The sequence below is a fragment of the Hemicordylus capensis genome, chromosome 2, assembly GCF_027244095.1.
Source record: "Hemicordylus capensis ecotype Gifberg chromosome 2, rHemCap1.1.pri, whole genome shotgun sequence".
NCBI classification, from domain to species: domain Eukaryota; kingdom Metazoa; phylum Chordata; class Lepidosauria; order Squamata; family Cordylidae; genus Hemicordylus; species Hemicordylus capensis.
This window is the reverse complement of record NC_069658.1, coordinates 293172021-293188777: the sequence shown is the minus strand read 5'-3', so window position 1 is coordinate 293188777 and position 16757 is coordinate 293172021. Positions and strand designations below refer to the sequence as shown.

Genomic DNA, 16757 nt, shown 5'->3' with positions numbered 1-16757 from the left:
CTGCAGTGAGACTTGAACCAGCCTTTTCTAAATCAGTCAGTTCTTCTCACAGGGCAATGAATCCCTCCTACACAGCACCAGAAAGAAAGAAATGTGGTAGTAATTTCAGTCTGCAGTGGCCAATATGAAACAGATGAGGGTATTGCATTTATTTTCTTTGATTAATTTAGCTGTGCCAGTTAGTTTAATTTTCTCCCAAATGCAGTTTGCCCTGGAGGCTATCATAATACTGAACAAATCTTGTTGTGTGGTTCAAAATGTTTATTTAGTATTTTCCTTTGAAAGACAGTGAGGTCATTCACACAATCAAAAAACTGTGTTCTACCTGGGTTTGGGAGCTGTGTGTACTCCCAATTTTTGTTTGTGTGGAAGCAAGGTTAGAGGAAAACCTGGCTAGCTTTTTGTCCACACAATCAAAAACTGGGAGCACACACAGCTCCCAAACCTGGGTAGAACACAGTTTTTGATTGTGTGAATGGCCTCAGTGAGGGGATTCTCATGATCGAGCAAAAGAGGGCTAAGGGAGCCTAGCCCGCTTTTGCCCGATCTTCTGCCGCCACGGGAGCCACACGGCTCCCGACAGCAAACCCTCCTAATTCCTCCTCCCCTTAGATGAAGTTAGTGTAACTCTGTCTTTTAGATCATGTGTTGCCTCAGTGATCGTCATTCACACATTCACAGATCGTGAGACTCACCTCAGTGATTGTGAGATTCACCTCAGTGATGTCCTTCACACAATCAAAACGTGATGTGCCCTCAAGAGCAGCCAAGACTGGGCTAGGGCAGCTAAGCCCTGGCTTGGCTGCCCGTGAGAACTGCTGGGAGCTGCATGGCTTCTGGTGGCACCTTGGAGGCAAACCTGCCTGAGGTTAAGGGTGAGAGCACACTCTTGAACCAGGCTAACTAGTTGTGCAGCAGCAGCAGCTGCTCCTAGCTGGTGCTGAGACAGGAGCAGGCTCCTGGTCATCACCGGGGCGGGGGGGGGATCCCCACAATGTACAATGCATTTGGGGCGGCTAGCCCACCAAAGTAGCCCTCCCCTTAAACGAGGTTAGTGGAACGAATGCTCGACTAACCCCGTTTCCCTTGAACACTCCACTAACCCCTTGATCGTGAGTTGCCGCTGCAGCGCAGCTCCACTGTGACTCAAGAGGAGACCCATGCCCAGGATGCTAAAACAAGCCTCCTGGCATCGAGGGTCTCCCCTGAATGCCCTACAGACTCGCGCAGGGCATTCTGGGGCTTCCACAGGCCAGGTGGCCCCTGATCCCCACCGCCCCTTCCTGCTCCGTGACGGAGCCAGTAATCATGTGGGTGGCCAAGTCGGCTGCTCAGGAACGACTCAGCAATCGTCTGCAGGGAGGAGTAAGCTAACCCGCTCTCCCTGCAGACCCACCCGAAGCTCTTCTCATTGATTGTGAGAAGAGCTTCTCTGTGTCATAGCCTTTAGACTATAGAACCTACATGCACTGCAGCCACAGAATCCTCTGCTAAGTGAGCAGAGAGGCACCAAGACTATGGTAGAAAGAGCCAGCAATCGATGCTGAATACCTGCACCTGTTTGTTCATGTATGTTTCAAAGCTGTGTAAGGATTATGATTTCTGGGGAGCAATGGGAGTGACCCCTTACTTCCCAATATTGCTGGGCATGTTAATGCCAGTCTTGCTTCCTTGAGGATAGTGAACTCCAAACTGTAGTGCACTTTCTGGTAACCTCCTGGCTTGACTACTGCAATGCACTCTTCGTAGGGCTGCCTTTGTATGTGGTTCGGAAACATCAGTTGGTTCAAAATGCAGCCGCTAGATTGGTCTCCAAGGTGTCTTGGAGAGACCATATTATGCCTGTTTTAAAGCAATTGCACTGGCTACCAATTGCTTTCCAGGCAAAATACAAAGTACTGATGATTACTTTTAAAGCTCTAAATGGCTTAGGACCGGTTTACCTGGGAGAGCGGCTCTTTCTGCATGATCCCCACTGCACACTGAGATCATCAAGAAAGGGCTGTTTCCATGTGCTGCTGGTTCGTCTGGCGGTGATTCAGGAGCAGGCCTTCTCTGTAGTTGCTCCTAGGCTGTGGGATGCTCTCCCTATAGACATTCGTGGTTTAAGATATTCACCAGAAAGAGCCCTTAAGACACATTTTTTCAGCCCGGCTTTAAGTAATCTCACATGAGCCTTAGAGGATTCGGCGGGGAGAGTGGTCTTGGCCTGCTCTCCCCGCAGATGAGTGGAGAGCCCAACCTGGATGGCTGGATCGGCCGCCCGCACGGCTACCAGCTCCGTCATGAAGCCAGTAGGAGATGTGGGGACTGGGGGCTGCCCGGCCCCTGGAAGTCCCAGGATGCCCCAAGCAAGTGCGCAGGGCATTTTGGTGAAACCCCTGAAGCCAGGAGGCTTGCTGTAGCCTCCCAGTTGAGGGTCTACTTGTGGGTTGCCACAGCACAGAGCCACACTGTCTCATGATCAGGAAAATTGGGTTAGCAGAGCGCTCACCTCATTTAAGGGGAGGCTACTTTGGGAGGTTGGCTGCCGGGAGCCGTGCAGCTCCCGTTGCAGCACATGACCTCCCCAAAGTGGGCTGGGCTCCCTTAGCCCGCTTTTGGGAGGTCGTGAGAATAGTCTCTCTGAATGTTTTAAAATTTTTAATTGCTGCTTTTAACAGTTTGTTTTGTTTAGTTGTGTGTGTGTTTATTTTTGTGAGCTGCCTAGAGTCTGTGGAGTCAGGCAGTATATTAAATTAATTAATAAACAATACCTTGAAAACCATTTAAAAGTCCTATTCAGAAGGCTGTGTGTTCAAATCACCAATCTTTTATTTAAAAATCAGAATAAATTTTTTTTAACCCATTGAGCCAGGTCTCATGATCAGTGAGACCCGGGGGCTATTCTCATGACCAGCAAAAATTGGGCTAGGGTGGCTCCGGCCGCCCAGGGCTCAAGCTAGCCCACTCTCCCCACTCACCATACTAAACTGGGTCTCACTGATCATAAGACCTGGCTCCTGGTTTGTAAGAGTGAGTGGAGAGAGCGGGCTAAGCCGGATCGGCCACACACACAATGGAGCCGGCAGGGGCTGGGGAGTTCAGGGGCCATGTGGCCCCCGGAAGCTCCAGTATGCCCTGCGTGAGTGTGCAGGGCATATTGGGGAGACCCCTGAGCCAGGAGACTGCTTTTCAGCCTCCTGTCGGGGGTCTACTCATGAGTATTTGCAGTGCAGAGCCACGCCGTGGCTACTCACAATAGCTCTCCCCGCAGATGATTTGAAGGCAGCCCTGGGTGGCTGGATTGGCCGCCCACACTACTGCCAGTCCATTATGGAGCTGGTGGGGGCTGTGGGCCGCATGGCCCCCAGAAGTTCCGGGATGCCCCACACGAGTGCACAGGGTATCCTGGACAGACTCCCAAGCCGGAGAGGCTGCAAGCAGCCTCCCAGTCAGTGGGTCTACTTGTGTGTCACTGTGTGCCATGGCAACACACGAGCAAAAAGACATGGTTAATGGAGCACCTGCTCCATTAACCTCATCTTAGGGGAGGGGTATTTTTGAGGGCTAGCTGCTGGGAGCCACACAGCTCCTGTTGCAGCACACGACCGCCCCAAAGCGGGCTAGGCTCCCTTTGCCTGCTTTTGGGCAATCATGAGAATCGCCTCAGTGACTTTTCCTTGTCCGTCTAAAGAAAGCTGTTCAGCCTGGCTCTTGGGATACAGTTGGCAACATATCAATAAGTCCATTTTATTAGGTGAGCTTTATTCACCAAATTGAAGCCTTCCTAAAGTGTGCTAGTTCCTCACTTCTCTCCTTCGCTCCCTGACCTTCTGTGTTACTGTTCCAACAACAGTTCTCCAAGAGGGAGTAGCCCAAGAAATAGGCCATCAATTCAGAAAGAGACAAAATTTTCATAGGTACAAGCAGCTGTGAACTAATCAACTCTAGGTTTATCCTTAGATCATCACGGTTTTAATTATCTGTGACTGGGAAATTATGGCAGGTCTCACCAACCGCGATCCGAGTATCTATGGTTTGGCGATAATTTTTGGTAATTTGGGGTTTGGTTTTGTTTGTGATTTCTGGGGGTGATTTTTTCCTACTTCTAACTGTATTTTGTGGGGGGTTTTCACAACCATGATTCCCCTAACTCCATTTCCCATTGGTTTTAATACCTTGCCAACTGCAACGTTTTCCCCAGAACAGAACCCTCAGTTGGTGAGGGGTGACTATATTTCATAACCAGTTGAAGTAGCAAAAATATTTCATAATCTGAGCAAAACAATTGCATAAACTCATAAATCCAACCCATCCTTTCCAGTTTGTGATCTCTTCATGGAGTGCATATAGTAAGGACATATTAGTATGGCCATGAGGCACATTTTGAGATGTTCCAGCATGCTAGACCAAGGACAGGCAGAAGGTAGATAATTAAGAGGGAGATCTATGAATGAGCTGCAGTAGATTGGCAAAGTGATCTGAGTCTTAACTGTTTATCAATACCATGCTTCCCACCCCCACGCCTAAAATTAGTCTGTTCAAATGGAGTGAAGTTTGTATGAGAGAGACTGAGCTGCGTTCTAGTACTGCGAACAGTTTCCTAGGCTGAGTAAGCACATGCCTCTGAAGCACCCTGTTGCTTAATTCAAAGTGGATGTCCATTTCCCTGAATCACGATTTTTCATATGCTGGTCACTATTTCCTCATTGGCTTCAGCTTCCCAGGAGTTATTCAAAGGCTGGTAAACTTTTGCTTAATATCATTTCAAATTTTGTCTCATTTTTGAGACAAATTTTTGAGACATTTTTGTCAAATTTTTGCTTTCATTTGGTAATAAGGGAACTTAGTATCACCATGTGAATGTTCATTTAGTCTGGGGATGGGGGAAGAGCCAGCTGTTATCTTCCATTTATTGGCTGTACCCAGAGGTACATACATGAACACTGCAATATAATTAGAGAGTTATCTGCAACTTTCACAAAAATAGTGGTGAAGGAAAGGAAAACTCCTTTACATTCAAATGTTTTCTGAAATAAGGCAATAAGCAAGATTTGACTAGGCAGAGAAGACTCTGAAAAGGAAGGAAACAAAAGCACAAGGGCTTTCATTTTGAATCCTTTATTTAAGCATTTAGGAACATTTTCATGTCTTGTCAGTTAAATTTTAGGAATAGAAGGTGTTACATATTTTAATTTCACAACAACAGACATGACTATTATTCACACTCTACATATATAAAACCTTGTTGAACTGATGGGCATAATCCTCCCAGTACTGCTTCACTTGCAATACCCATTTACAAGGAAAATACAGGATTTGGTGAATTTTGCCCTATCAGGCTGGTAATTAAAATTCCATGGATAAGATTTTCCAAAGCACAAGAACATCCAGTGAATCAGAACTTGATTAGTTGCCTTAAAGAAAGCATCGCTCTGTCAACTATTTTTTGTGGGTTACATTATTTCAGTACTCAGAATATCCATCAATGCCAGTGTGATGTCATGGGCTATTCTGCTCATAGTTAGGCCATGCAATCTGATTTAAGCAGCTTGCGTAGAGACTTATGCCTGCGTTTTGTAACTTTTTGCTGCAGCAGACTTTATGATCCATCTTAAGCCAATATAAGGAGCATGTTTTTAAGATAAGCCTATTATTTACTTCTCAAACTAGGCATGTGTACATTTGTAGGGCATGATTCATCTTTATGTGGAGAGTGATCAGCACAGGGCTGAAAGTAGTCCCCTTCTCTCCCTGCACCTTGGCCTATTTGTAGAGATACATGCGCGCTGCAGCATTCTGGTTATCACCCAGACTGGACGGGCCATGCACACTTCCATTCACTCTCCTTTCTGGTACCCTGGTTTGCAAGCTGCTGGAGCTCAGGCTCTGAGTTAATTACAGAGAAACACTGGGGAGAAATGGCTGGATAAGGCATGAGCAGCAGCCCTTCCAGTCTGTGAAATGGCTGCACACAAAGGGCTAGCTAAGGAGGGAAGAGGATTTTATTGCACCTCTTGGTCCTTACCCTTGCACAGATGAAGGGTGACTGCAATTTCTAACATTTGCTAGAATAAGATCTACTTTCCTAAACACCATTAACAGCAAAGTGTCTTTATGCATTTACTGCTGCGTATTTTTTAAAAAGTTGTTTGCAGCTCTCAGATCTCACCAATGTTATAAAAAATTTTAGGCACAATTCCAAGGGCATTTACAATCCCACTGAAATAAGATCAGCCCCAAACACTTAGCTGTGCATTTCCAAGCACTCCCATAGACCTGCTAGTTATTAGTTTTACATCTCAAAATTCAAGATTTGCTGTAATACTAAGTGATTGCTTAGGACAGCATGTAACAAGTGTTGTATTGATGCAATATCAGAAATTATTCGGAGGCTGTTCTCACGGGCTGGGCTGGGCTGCTCATGCCCAGCCTAACCCCACTCCTAAGCTCCCTTAACCCATGTGTCTCTTGGGCTACACACAGCCTGAGAAGACACAGGGATGGGCACCTAAAGCACCCATTTTATGGGGAATCTTGTCAATGCACTCATTGGCACAGTGCATTGTGATATATCTGGAGGACAGGATGCATTGCCCTAGCCTCCGGAGCTCCACGCTGCATGGTGCAACACAGATCGTCTGCACTCCCAGCAGCATTTCTGGGATCGTCTGGGAGGAAGGAAAGATGGTGCAGCCTTCCCGCCGGTGTGAATGACCCTGGCAGTGGCACTACCGCAGCATGTTTTATAGCCAGGTACATTTTTAAAAGAGAGATCTTGGCCACAGAGAGCCTGCTCAGTTCATATTAGGGCACAAAGGCATCCAGAGCTATTGGTTTCTATACTGAGAGATCGGTTTCTTCAAACAATGCAGTCCTTTGTTTGCATGGATGGTAGCCAAGCTCATTGTAATGTCTACTCATTACTTTTACGTCCCCTGTTACATCCATTCAGGCTGCTGAGAAAAACAAATTTCAGACAAATTGCTTCCGGCATCTCTAGTTAGAGACACTGGCTGACATCCCAACAAAGCACATGCATTAGGAACAGGGATGTAGCAAGGTTGGAGTGGATCCATGGGAGGCTCTGCAATGGGAGCCCACATGCCACTTCCCTGCTCCTCCTCCTCCTCCTTGTGGGCTGTTGCACCAAAGGGCTGCCTGTCCTCCGGAAGTGCTCGGTAGCAGAGGAAACACGTGCTGACCCTCCGCAATGTTTTTCCTCTGTTATGGCACACAGGCAAGTCTTTGCCGTCTGGCACAACAGCACATGCACAGGACTGGAGGAGTTTCACCAAACCTCCTGTCACATCCCTGCAGATCCTCCTAGTAAGTGTACTTGTTAAGAATGTCAACCACTGGTTTGAGAAAGAATGCATAAGAACACACTACCTACACACACACACACACACACACACCTGTATCAACTTAACTGATTATCTGTTTAATGAAGGATGGGGGCCCTTCTACGCAAATAAGGAGCCCTTGCTCACAGTTGGAGAAACGGCTCAAAAGGGGTGAGGGGAGGAAGCCACTGGGCGAGCGGATTGCTCTTCTGGCTGGGCGAGCGGATTGCTTGCTCAGACATTTGCCAGCTGCTACTGGCAGCCAGAAGGTTTGGGGGCTGGGAGGCCCCTGGAACTCCCATAATGCACTGCGCAAGAGTGTGGTGCATTATGGGGAGCCTCACGGCACTGTCCGGGAGGCTACTCACATATCAGTGCCCATGTGGCACTGACACATGAGCACCAAGCCTGGTTTCTGGGTGCCCTCACACTCAAAACCCAGGCTAAGAGGTGGGCTGCTTAAGCAGGTTTGCCGATCAAAAATGGGGCAACACGCTTAAGCAGGTTTGTCGCCATGAGCCACATGACTCCCAGAGGTTCACATGCACTGGGCTTCCTTAGCCTGGTTTTGTTCCGGCATGGGAATATCCCCCCAAGTGTGAACTTGCTCCTGCATCAGTAGCATAACATCTTGTTCATGTGTATGAGGGAGGGGAGCTTTGTTTCAGAGGAATACAATGCTGCTCACTTCTTTGCAGGTGATGGCGGGAGCAAGGGTCAGTGTTCTGGCACCAGAGGGGAATTACATGCAAAGTGAACATTAAGGGCCCACAGAATGATGTTACAGTGTGGGAGAGGATAGCCTTTGCCCATCTTTTTCTAAATATAGCTAAGTGGGCTAATGCAGCCACTGAATACATAAAAGGTTGAAAGTAGTATAGCACAGCAGGAGGAGCTTCTACCACCCCAGCCTACCATCTTATTCTTTACACGTGCATGGAGCAAGGATTATTGGGTCCCCATGTTGTTGGACTACAACTCCCATAATCCTTAGCCACAATGGCTGTTATGGCTAAGGATGATGCAAGCTGTAATTCAGCATCGGAGGACCTGAAAAACCCTGGTGTAGAGAATAAGGGACTCTATAAAAAGACACTAATTTACTCCCCCCCAAAAGATGATACAACTCTATTGGGGGAAGAGGCCATGGAGATGCCTGCATTAGAGCCATTTTAATATTTCAAATAACAGGCTTCTAACATTTCCAAAAAATTCAGAGTGTTATATTGATTTATTTTACAGTAATATCTGTACATCACAGGAGCACTTTCCTGTTACTTATTTTCTATGCAATTTAACAATAACCACCTGCTAAGAAATTCTGTTTGGGGTAACAATTTCTTTTGAGGAAGAGAATTTCCATATCACCCACTATTGACTGAGCAGGTTATGCATTTCTGTTCCACACTTGTAAACAACACACACTTGTAAATATGTTCGGGGGGGGGGGAGTCAATGAGATTATTCATAAGTACATTTCTGTTTGCAACCTCCAGACTATCCACCAGAATTTCCTCCATGGAAGCATCAACAAAATGAATGCACACCAAATACACACTTCAATGTAGCTTGTATGAATGCATGGTCCTGTTAGACTCACTGCTGGCTATGGAAATCTAATCCAACTGGGTGCATTCCTCTGTCACCACTGACAGACAACCCCCAACATGTTTGTACAAATGGACTGCAGTTTTTGCATTAAATCCAGAAACTTACTTCACATGTTTGCAAGGATTTCTCAATATTAAAATATCCTGCTGAAGTTTTCTCCAACACTGAAGTGAATGGAGAAGCTTGGGCAGGGTGGGTACAGCTCAGAGCACTGAACTCAAGCCTTGGTCCCCAGCAGTGTTAGCATGCTGGAGAAAGTTCTGGCTCTTGTATTGTTTCAGGAGTGCGTCATTTGAAATCTTGGGTAGAGGGGATAAAGCCTAAAGTAAGTTATTTGCACAACAAAAGTTTTAATGATTCTGTCAAATGATGGATGATCTTGAGACATGTCCAATCCTAATCAGATAAAATGGCCCCATGTAGTCCCACTAAATGAACCTACATGGCTATCCCACAGCCAATTGATTACACTGGTCCCCAATCTTGATATTTTTAATACTGCTACACAGGTATTGGAGGGAGGGGTGGGTTTTTTTTTTGTTTAAAAGTGGATTCAGGTCCACAGTTCAATTCATTTGTACTGATGGATCTTCCTTTATGTTAAGTCTTTCCATTTCAGCAGTTATTTGGCCACAGAAGAACATACTGGGACATTATAGCTGGTTTGTATATTTAATACAGATTGGCCCATGACAAGATTCTGTGTTTCTTTAGAATCAAAGGCTTCTAAGCTTTGTCCATACTCGTTTTTTAAGCAGTCATGCTTCAGATATACTAAAGAGAGAGAGATACAAATGTCTAGCAGATGATGACCTGGTTATCTGTCTGGATGAGAAATCTTATTAACTGAGGGTATTTTCCAGTTCACTGTATCAAGTAGTTTCTTTTCCTCCTGTATAAAGAAGCATCTAGCCCTAGGAGTTATTGCTGGCCAAATGTTGTTTAGAGGATTAGCAGCAAACACACGTTTTTATGCTTTATGTGAACTCCCTCAACTACTATAAATAGGCATCATTTCTGCTGAATCAAAATAGAACTTCATAAAACATGCCACTTCGCCTTGCTGGCGATTCCAAGGGCAAAAACAGGAACTGGGTGGTTCCAATGTATTCTTATCACCAGAGCCAATGCTTCCGTGTTGGGTACGTCATATGTACACCCATTTTTTAAATCAAGAGACTTCATTACCATGCCATTTTCCTAGACTCCTACATGAAGCGAAATGAAGTATTAGGCAGAATATTTAAATAAGAAAGATTACAGGGACTTTCAAACCTATATACAGCTATCGATATTCATTAGTGTGTCTAGTTAATAGGCTTAATATGAAAGGTCCCGATTGCCACAGTCACACAGTAACGTACACCAACATCTAGTCTCCAAAAGATCCTGTTCAGATTATTTCATCTGTTTTGGAGGGAAAGAAGTTGAATAAACTAAGCTTTTGAGAAAAGGATATTGGTCAGCATGCCCCCACTCATGCATTACTTCCACCATGTGACTGCAGCAATGGAGACACATGGCTGGGGATGGAGGTGTAAAAGAAATGACATTGCAATACACAATCTATTTGGGGGGAGGAAGAAAAGGACTTGTTAAAAAAATAATATGTATCCCAACAAAATCTTTTAAAACTAAGGATAAGGCCAACACATTTCCTTTGATTATAACCATAGCTAGAATGTTTTGTATGCCATGTTTGTGTGTGTGTGTGTGTGTATTCCAATTAGCCTGTACAAGCCATTCACGCACTCTCATGTTCTTTTTAAGGACAATGGCTCCCATGCTGTGTAGTGAGCCACCAGACCAAGTGAGAGGTGTCCTTCTTAGCCACTCTACATTCCAACTGCACTGCTTCCAAAAGGTGGGGCTGCTCTGTCACGACAAAATAAAAATAAGTAATCACACTTGCAATGCTACTCCCATTGCTTGGATTGGCGGCTGACTGCACAGTATGTGGGCTAAATAGTTCACTATAGTAATTCACCTGTTCTCCAACTGCTGTAGTCTCTTAACAAAGACACATTGCAGCTGATAAGTCATTAAAACAAAGGAAAAAACTCTTGTGAACGCCAAGGACAAAAACATTTTCTCATCTAAATATTTCCCATTTAGAACCATTAATTCAGCTGGAATGAGTATGCGATGGTCTATACTGCAAACATAGCACTGTAATAAGGAACAAGATCTGACAGCTGAATTAAGAATTTGTTGTTTTTCAACATCCTGGATTGGGTTTATTTTTTTTAAACATGCGGCCACTGTATAATTTAACATGATAGCACTGGGTTTCCAACACATTTGGTTTTATCTAGAACATTCCATCCTCTAGATTTTACCCCCAATGTGTTTCCTACCATGTAATCATTTCTCTTCCAGTTTCCTATAATTACTTGCTCAAAAATAATCACAGTAGTCCGAATCCAATATGAAGTGACTTTCTTCCCTTAGGGCCCCCTCCCCATTATTTGTCCAATTAAGTCAAGTCTGGTTTGAGTCAGAAAACAGACTTTGGATTCTGAAACCACATGCTGTTTAAGTAGGTTTGTTTTTACTACAAGGCATACACAGCAGGTTAGATGCATCCAGGATGAAGGGTTTGCCAGTCAGCGAGCTCTCACATTCCAGGCAGGTAAAGTGTTGTTTGTGCCAGGCAAGGCCCTCAACTTGCTGGTAGTCCTCAGAAAATATTATCTGTGGAAGTAAACAACTCTATTTATCATCTCTTTTCTTCCCAAGATTTGACCTGCCTTGCTCTTTCATTATGCAGAAAAGGAAAATAATTTTAAAAAGCAAATAAAAAGGTTAACAAGCCAAGCCATATATAAACACAAAGTAATGAACACATCACCACTATTAGTATTGCACAGAAAGGCTATTCTTAGAGAATGCATAACTAGGGCCCAATTAATCTAAAACCACAGAGCAAATTTAAACTGAGCTTCGGGTTTTATAGAAAAATCCTCATACAAAAGATTACGGTAATCTGAAACTCACACATTAAACATGTTTTTGATTATAGCCATTTAAATCTATTTAAATCTATTTCAGATTCACTATCTAGAGAACCCGTTTCTAGAGAACCCAGCAGGTATCTCCATTAAGGATTCAGACTTCTTGACAAGTGCTCTTTTATTAACCTGTGCCAGAGCCACCAAATTGTCCCCTCCCCCTGCAAAACATAAATCCATCATGCAATGTTGTAGGCAATTACTCCATTTTCAGATTCCTTCAGCCAAACATCGTTCCAGAGTTCCAGTAAATTCTTGTACATGCAGAAATTTCAGATGGGCTCTGAATCAGGAAGATTTTCTCTGCCTTTAAGTGCACAGGCATACAAAAATTACCACTACCCAGTATTTATCATGTTCAAAGTTGCACAAGAGACACAATTTCTCAAGCTATCATACCTCATCACAGGCTGCACAGCGTGGCCGTATGCTCTCACAGTAATGGCGTCCACACCAGATGGCTCCATTGTTCCAGAAGTAGATCAGATCCACGAGTGGTTCAGAGCATTTGGAGCAAACAAAACATGCAGGATGCCACTGGTGATCATAGCCTGCTCTGTCTGCGTATACCACAGGACATTCCATTGGCAGTGTATGTTTGCAGAGGTCACAGAACTAGGGAAGAGATCAAGTCTGTATGTGATTTATAGGCACCCTTTTGCAATAATTAGCAACACTCACCGAGTTCATAGCCAGACTTGTAATCACTTGCTCAGCTTTTGACAACTTTGATTCACAGTAAGATCAGCTTCCTAACATGTTTGAAAACTCAAAACTAGGGTCAGGATTCTTCACAAGGAGAAATCTCTTAGGGGCGTCCACATATTCCACCCTCCATAATGAAGCACTTAAATAAGCATTGGTGTGGCAAGTGTACTGCGTATAGCAGCTCAACATGCAACTTAGCACCACTGCAAGAATGAAAGTCTCCATGCCTCTGGTAGCAGCTACTAGGAACATCCAGCTTTGGCATTGGCATGATCACATTCCATCAAAGGTGTTAGCTGCTTTGCATGTTAACTGCTGCTCTATGGAGCAGACACCAGCTAATGACCATTTCAAGTGACTTCTGAGTGGGAGGACTGAGTGGGTGTAGATGTGTTGTAAGAGAACTTCACCAAGCAACAGCAAAATTGCTACATTTTTTAAAGGCTGTGGACCAGACACAAAGGTTGCCATGTTCAACAGAATACACACTCTAAAGTGGTTTTTTTTGCTTTTGTCATGGGTATCTCAGATAAATTAACAATGCTTTTAAAAAAGAGAGAGACTTTCGAGATAGAAGGTTTCTTAGCACCCCTTGCAATATCATCCCTGGTTTATCTTGGAGATGCAGCTCCGGATGGCATCAGCTCTTAGCACCAAGAACCCTATTGTTCACTAGGAGCAATAGGTGTAGAGATAGTGAGTAAGGGAATTCCTTCTTTGACTATGCTTTCTCTGCTCTACTTCTCCTTAGTCTCAGGTTTCATTCCCTCACCTGGAGAGAGACATTTCCTTATTCTCCCTTCCTCTTCTTCCTGTATGTAGTGAGCAGCAAGGCATGTAGGCCTTATAGATCTCCCCAATGGATTTCCTAAATAACCTACTATATTTACAACTTTAACTTCATGTCTCAAGACAATATTAAATTAGTAGTGCTCTCCTTACCTGTGCACTTCCGCTGCAGCTGGGGTAGATCAAGAAATCTGCCCTCAAGCTCTCTAACAGTTTATACTGGATTTAACTATAGATGAATATAAATTGTGGGTTACTTTTCCCTATCTGTTTATGTTCAGCACTGAAATCTGAACAAGTAGCCAAAACTAGTACATGAACCAGCTGGGGTGATTGTGACCATCGGGGAAGATGAATAATTATGGGGAGACATGATAGAAGTCTATAAAATCATGCATGGTGTGGAGAAAGTGGATAGAGAGAAATTGTTCACCCTCTCACATAACACTAGAGCCAGGGGTCATCCCAAGAAATTGATTGCCAGGAGATTTAGGACCAGCAAATGGAAATATTTTTTCACACAACGCATAATCAACTTGTGGAATTCTCTGCCACAAGATGTGGTGGTAGCCAACAACCTGGATGGCTTTAAGAGGGGTTTGGATAACTTCATGGAGGAGAGGTCTATCAACAGCTACTAGTCGGAGGGTATAGGCCACCTCCAGCCTCCAAGGCAGGATGCCTCTGAGTACCAGTTGCAGGGGAGTAACAGCAGGAGAGAGGGCATGCCCTCAACTCCTGCCTGTGGCTTCCAGCGGCATCTGGTGGGCCACTGTGTGAAACAGGATGCTGGACTAGATGGGCCTTGGGCCTGATCCAGCAGGGCTGTTCTTATGTTCTTATGTGCACTCATTGTGATTCTTGACAAGGTCTATACCCCTAGAGATGGAAAAACTGGGTGATATCACTGCAATATTTTCAGCTTTCTTTCAGTGTGTTATGATTTGCTTGTCATGTCCATTGGACTTATAGTGACCAAATTTTCAGTGATGTTATAAAGCCTTTAAAAACTTTAAATTCACAAAAACTACTATAGCATTCTATCAAATTTTATAAAAATGCATTTCCTTAATGCAGATATTGTAGCTGCAATGGTGGCAGCACACTCTGGATAATGCTGGCATATTTCACAAGGTTACAATGTTTTCTTGAGAAATAAAACAACTGCAACTTTAATCTCAAGATACTCAAATTCTAGCATGCACACATATACAAAATTCAGTAGCATAATGGGATTATTCCAGCCGAGTATCAAACTGTGTTCTAAGTAATGCCAAGTGCAATGTCCATAAATCTAGGCTTTTTTAAAAACCAGGAATTGGGCTACACTTTATCATCCTGCAATATTTTATGATGGCGTTCCCCGACGCACCCAGGGTTTTGGACTTGTATGCATTTAGGCCACTACAAAAGCAAACACTAGTCGTAGCATGGGTACCTTTTGCTTGTCTACAAAAAAGTAACGTTCTTTTTTGGAATATCAAAACCTCCAGTGGAATTTTGCAGAGCTGCCTCAGAGCTTTGCTATCTGCTGCATTTGCAGAAAATTGAGCTTTTGTAATTCTTTTAAGAAGAATTTCACTTTCCCATTGGTGCCCAAAGTGGCGGGGGTAGGCAGAGGAGGCCAAAGCTTTAAATTCTTCTGGAGAACAAACACCACAGATATGTATTTATTTGGAAGGATGGCCTTGCAGTCAAAGTACACCCGCCTTGCCAAGATGGTTTCTACAAATGTATTTAGCGGCAGTCTCCTCCTTCAGCTGGCAAGTTGTTTTTTTTGCAAGAGAGGAAAAAATCTTTGCCCAGTCTGAGCCGTTGCTGTATTCAATAAACACAGCTTGAAAGTACAGACATCCTACCAGGTTTTCATTGTAAAGAGGCAGGGCAAAGATAGGGGACCTTTCCCCCTCCTTTTTTAATCCCACTTTTTATACCACACTGGTTCTGCGGACAGCTAGTTTAACAAGGACGAAGTAACCACTTTAAGTTACTTCATCGTAGTGCCCGTAAAGTTAAGAGGAGCAGTTGTTTCAACATTCTACCATTATAAGACCTGAACTTTCTCTTGGCCATAAAATCAAAACCATCTGACCACATGCAGACTCATCTAGGTGACAAGACACACTAGCCTACACACTACATGCTACGCTAATTTGGTGCAGAGCCACTGAAAAATGGCTGATGCATCACAGTTTAAATATCACTCCTAAAAAAAAAAGACTCATGTTTGCTCTGCTTTTTTCTAATCAGATAACATGGCAAACATCATAATAGCAATAGCAATAGCACTTACATTTATATACCGCTCTATAGCCGAAGCTCTCTAAGCGGTTTACAATGATTTAGCATATTGCCCCCCAACACTCTGGGTACTCATTTTACTGACCTCGGAGGATGGAAGGCTGAGTCAACCTTGAGCCCCTGGTCAGGATCGAACTTGCAACCTTCTGGTTACAGGGCGGCAGTTTTACCACTGCGCCACCAGGGGCTCATCTTGAAAGGTTTTTTTTTTTTTTTTTTTTTTAATTCAGGTATATGCTTCTGCCAGTAGTGACTGGTGAGCGTGGTTCAGGGGGTGGGGAGAAGTACCTTTAAAAAATCCTGAATGTAGCCACTGCCAGCACCCAACCTCCTGGGGGAATTGGCAGCTGCTGACCCAGCTTCCCACAGGGAGGCTGCTCCGCCTCCGCTGCTCAGCTGGCTTCCATGCAAACTTGCTGTGCTGACCACCCAAAGGGCCGCTGCAGATGTGTGGAGGCCAGCTGAGTGGTGGGGGCAGGGCAGTCTCCCTGAGGGATGCTGGGTCGGCAGCTGCCAGTTTCTGTTGGAGATGAACTTCCAGTGCATCGACCTTTTGCACCAACTGTCCTAATGACCACTAGGGGCATTGGGAGTAGAGACAGTCAGTCAGGGCCTCCCTATCTGTCCCTACTCTATGACCTCTGAACTGACTCTGCAGCTCTTCCTGTGCTGAGTCACAATCCTTCCTTTCTTCCTAGAGAGCAGATGGAAACATCTCTCTCCCTCTCCTAACCTATCCACTATGTAGTCCTTTAGATCAGAGATAGGTCTTTCCTATCTAAGTGTATTTAACCAATAAATATTTAGTGTTTAGTCATACAAGGATCTCCATGTCTTTTCTCTAAATAGCTGCAATATCCAAACCATCCTCTGCTACCTACTCTGTAACTGGAGTGTGTGCTCATTCCTTAGTGCTCTGCTGTTTTACCTATTGTGGGTTAAAAAAAAATCAACAACCTCTAACAGTTTCAAGGATGTTGGTTCCCAGCCGCAGCAGCTAAGTTCAGGA

General features: G+C 44.4%; 1 protein-coding gene across 4 annotated transcripts in view; it reads right to left on the bottom strand.

The window, feature by feature from the left end:
- Positions 1 to 5087: 5087 nt before the first annotated feature.
- Positions 5088 to 16757, bottom strand: part of LMCD1 (LIM and cysteine rich domains 1) — an 89210-nt gene continuing 77540 nt past the window's right edge. For all 4 annotated transcript variants that reach the window (XM_053296803.1, XM_053296806.1, XM_053296805.1 and 1 more), the window contains exons 5-6: positions 12350 to 12565; positions 5088 to 11633 (exon numbers count right to left, since the gene is read on the bottom strand). In XM_053296803.1, the coding sequence (XP_053152778.1) occupies positions 11475 to 11633; positions 12350 to 12565 (375 nt within the window). In that variant the 3' untranslated portion in view covers positions 5088 to 11474. The remainder of the gene's footprint in view (positions 11634 to 12349; positions 12566 to 16757) is intronic.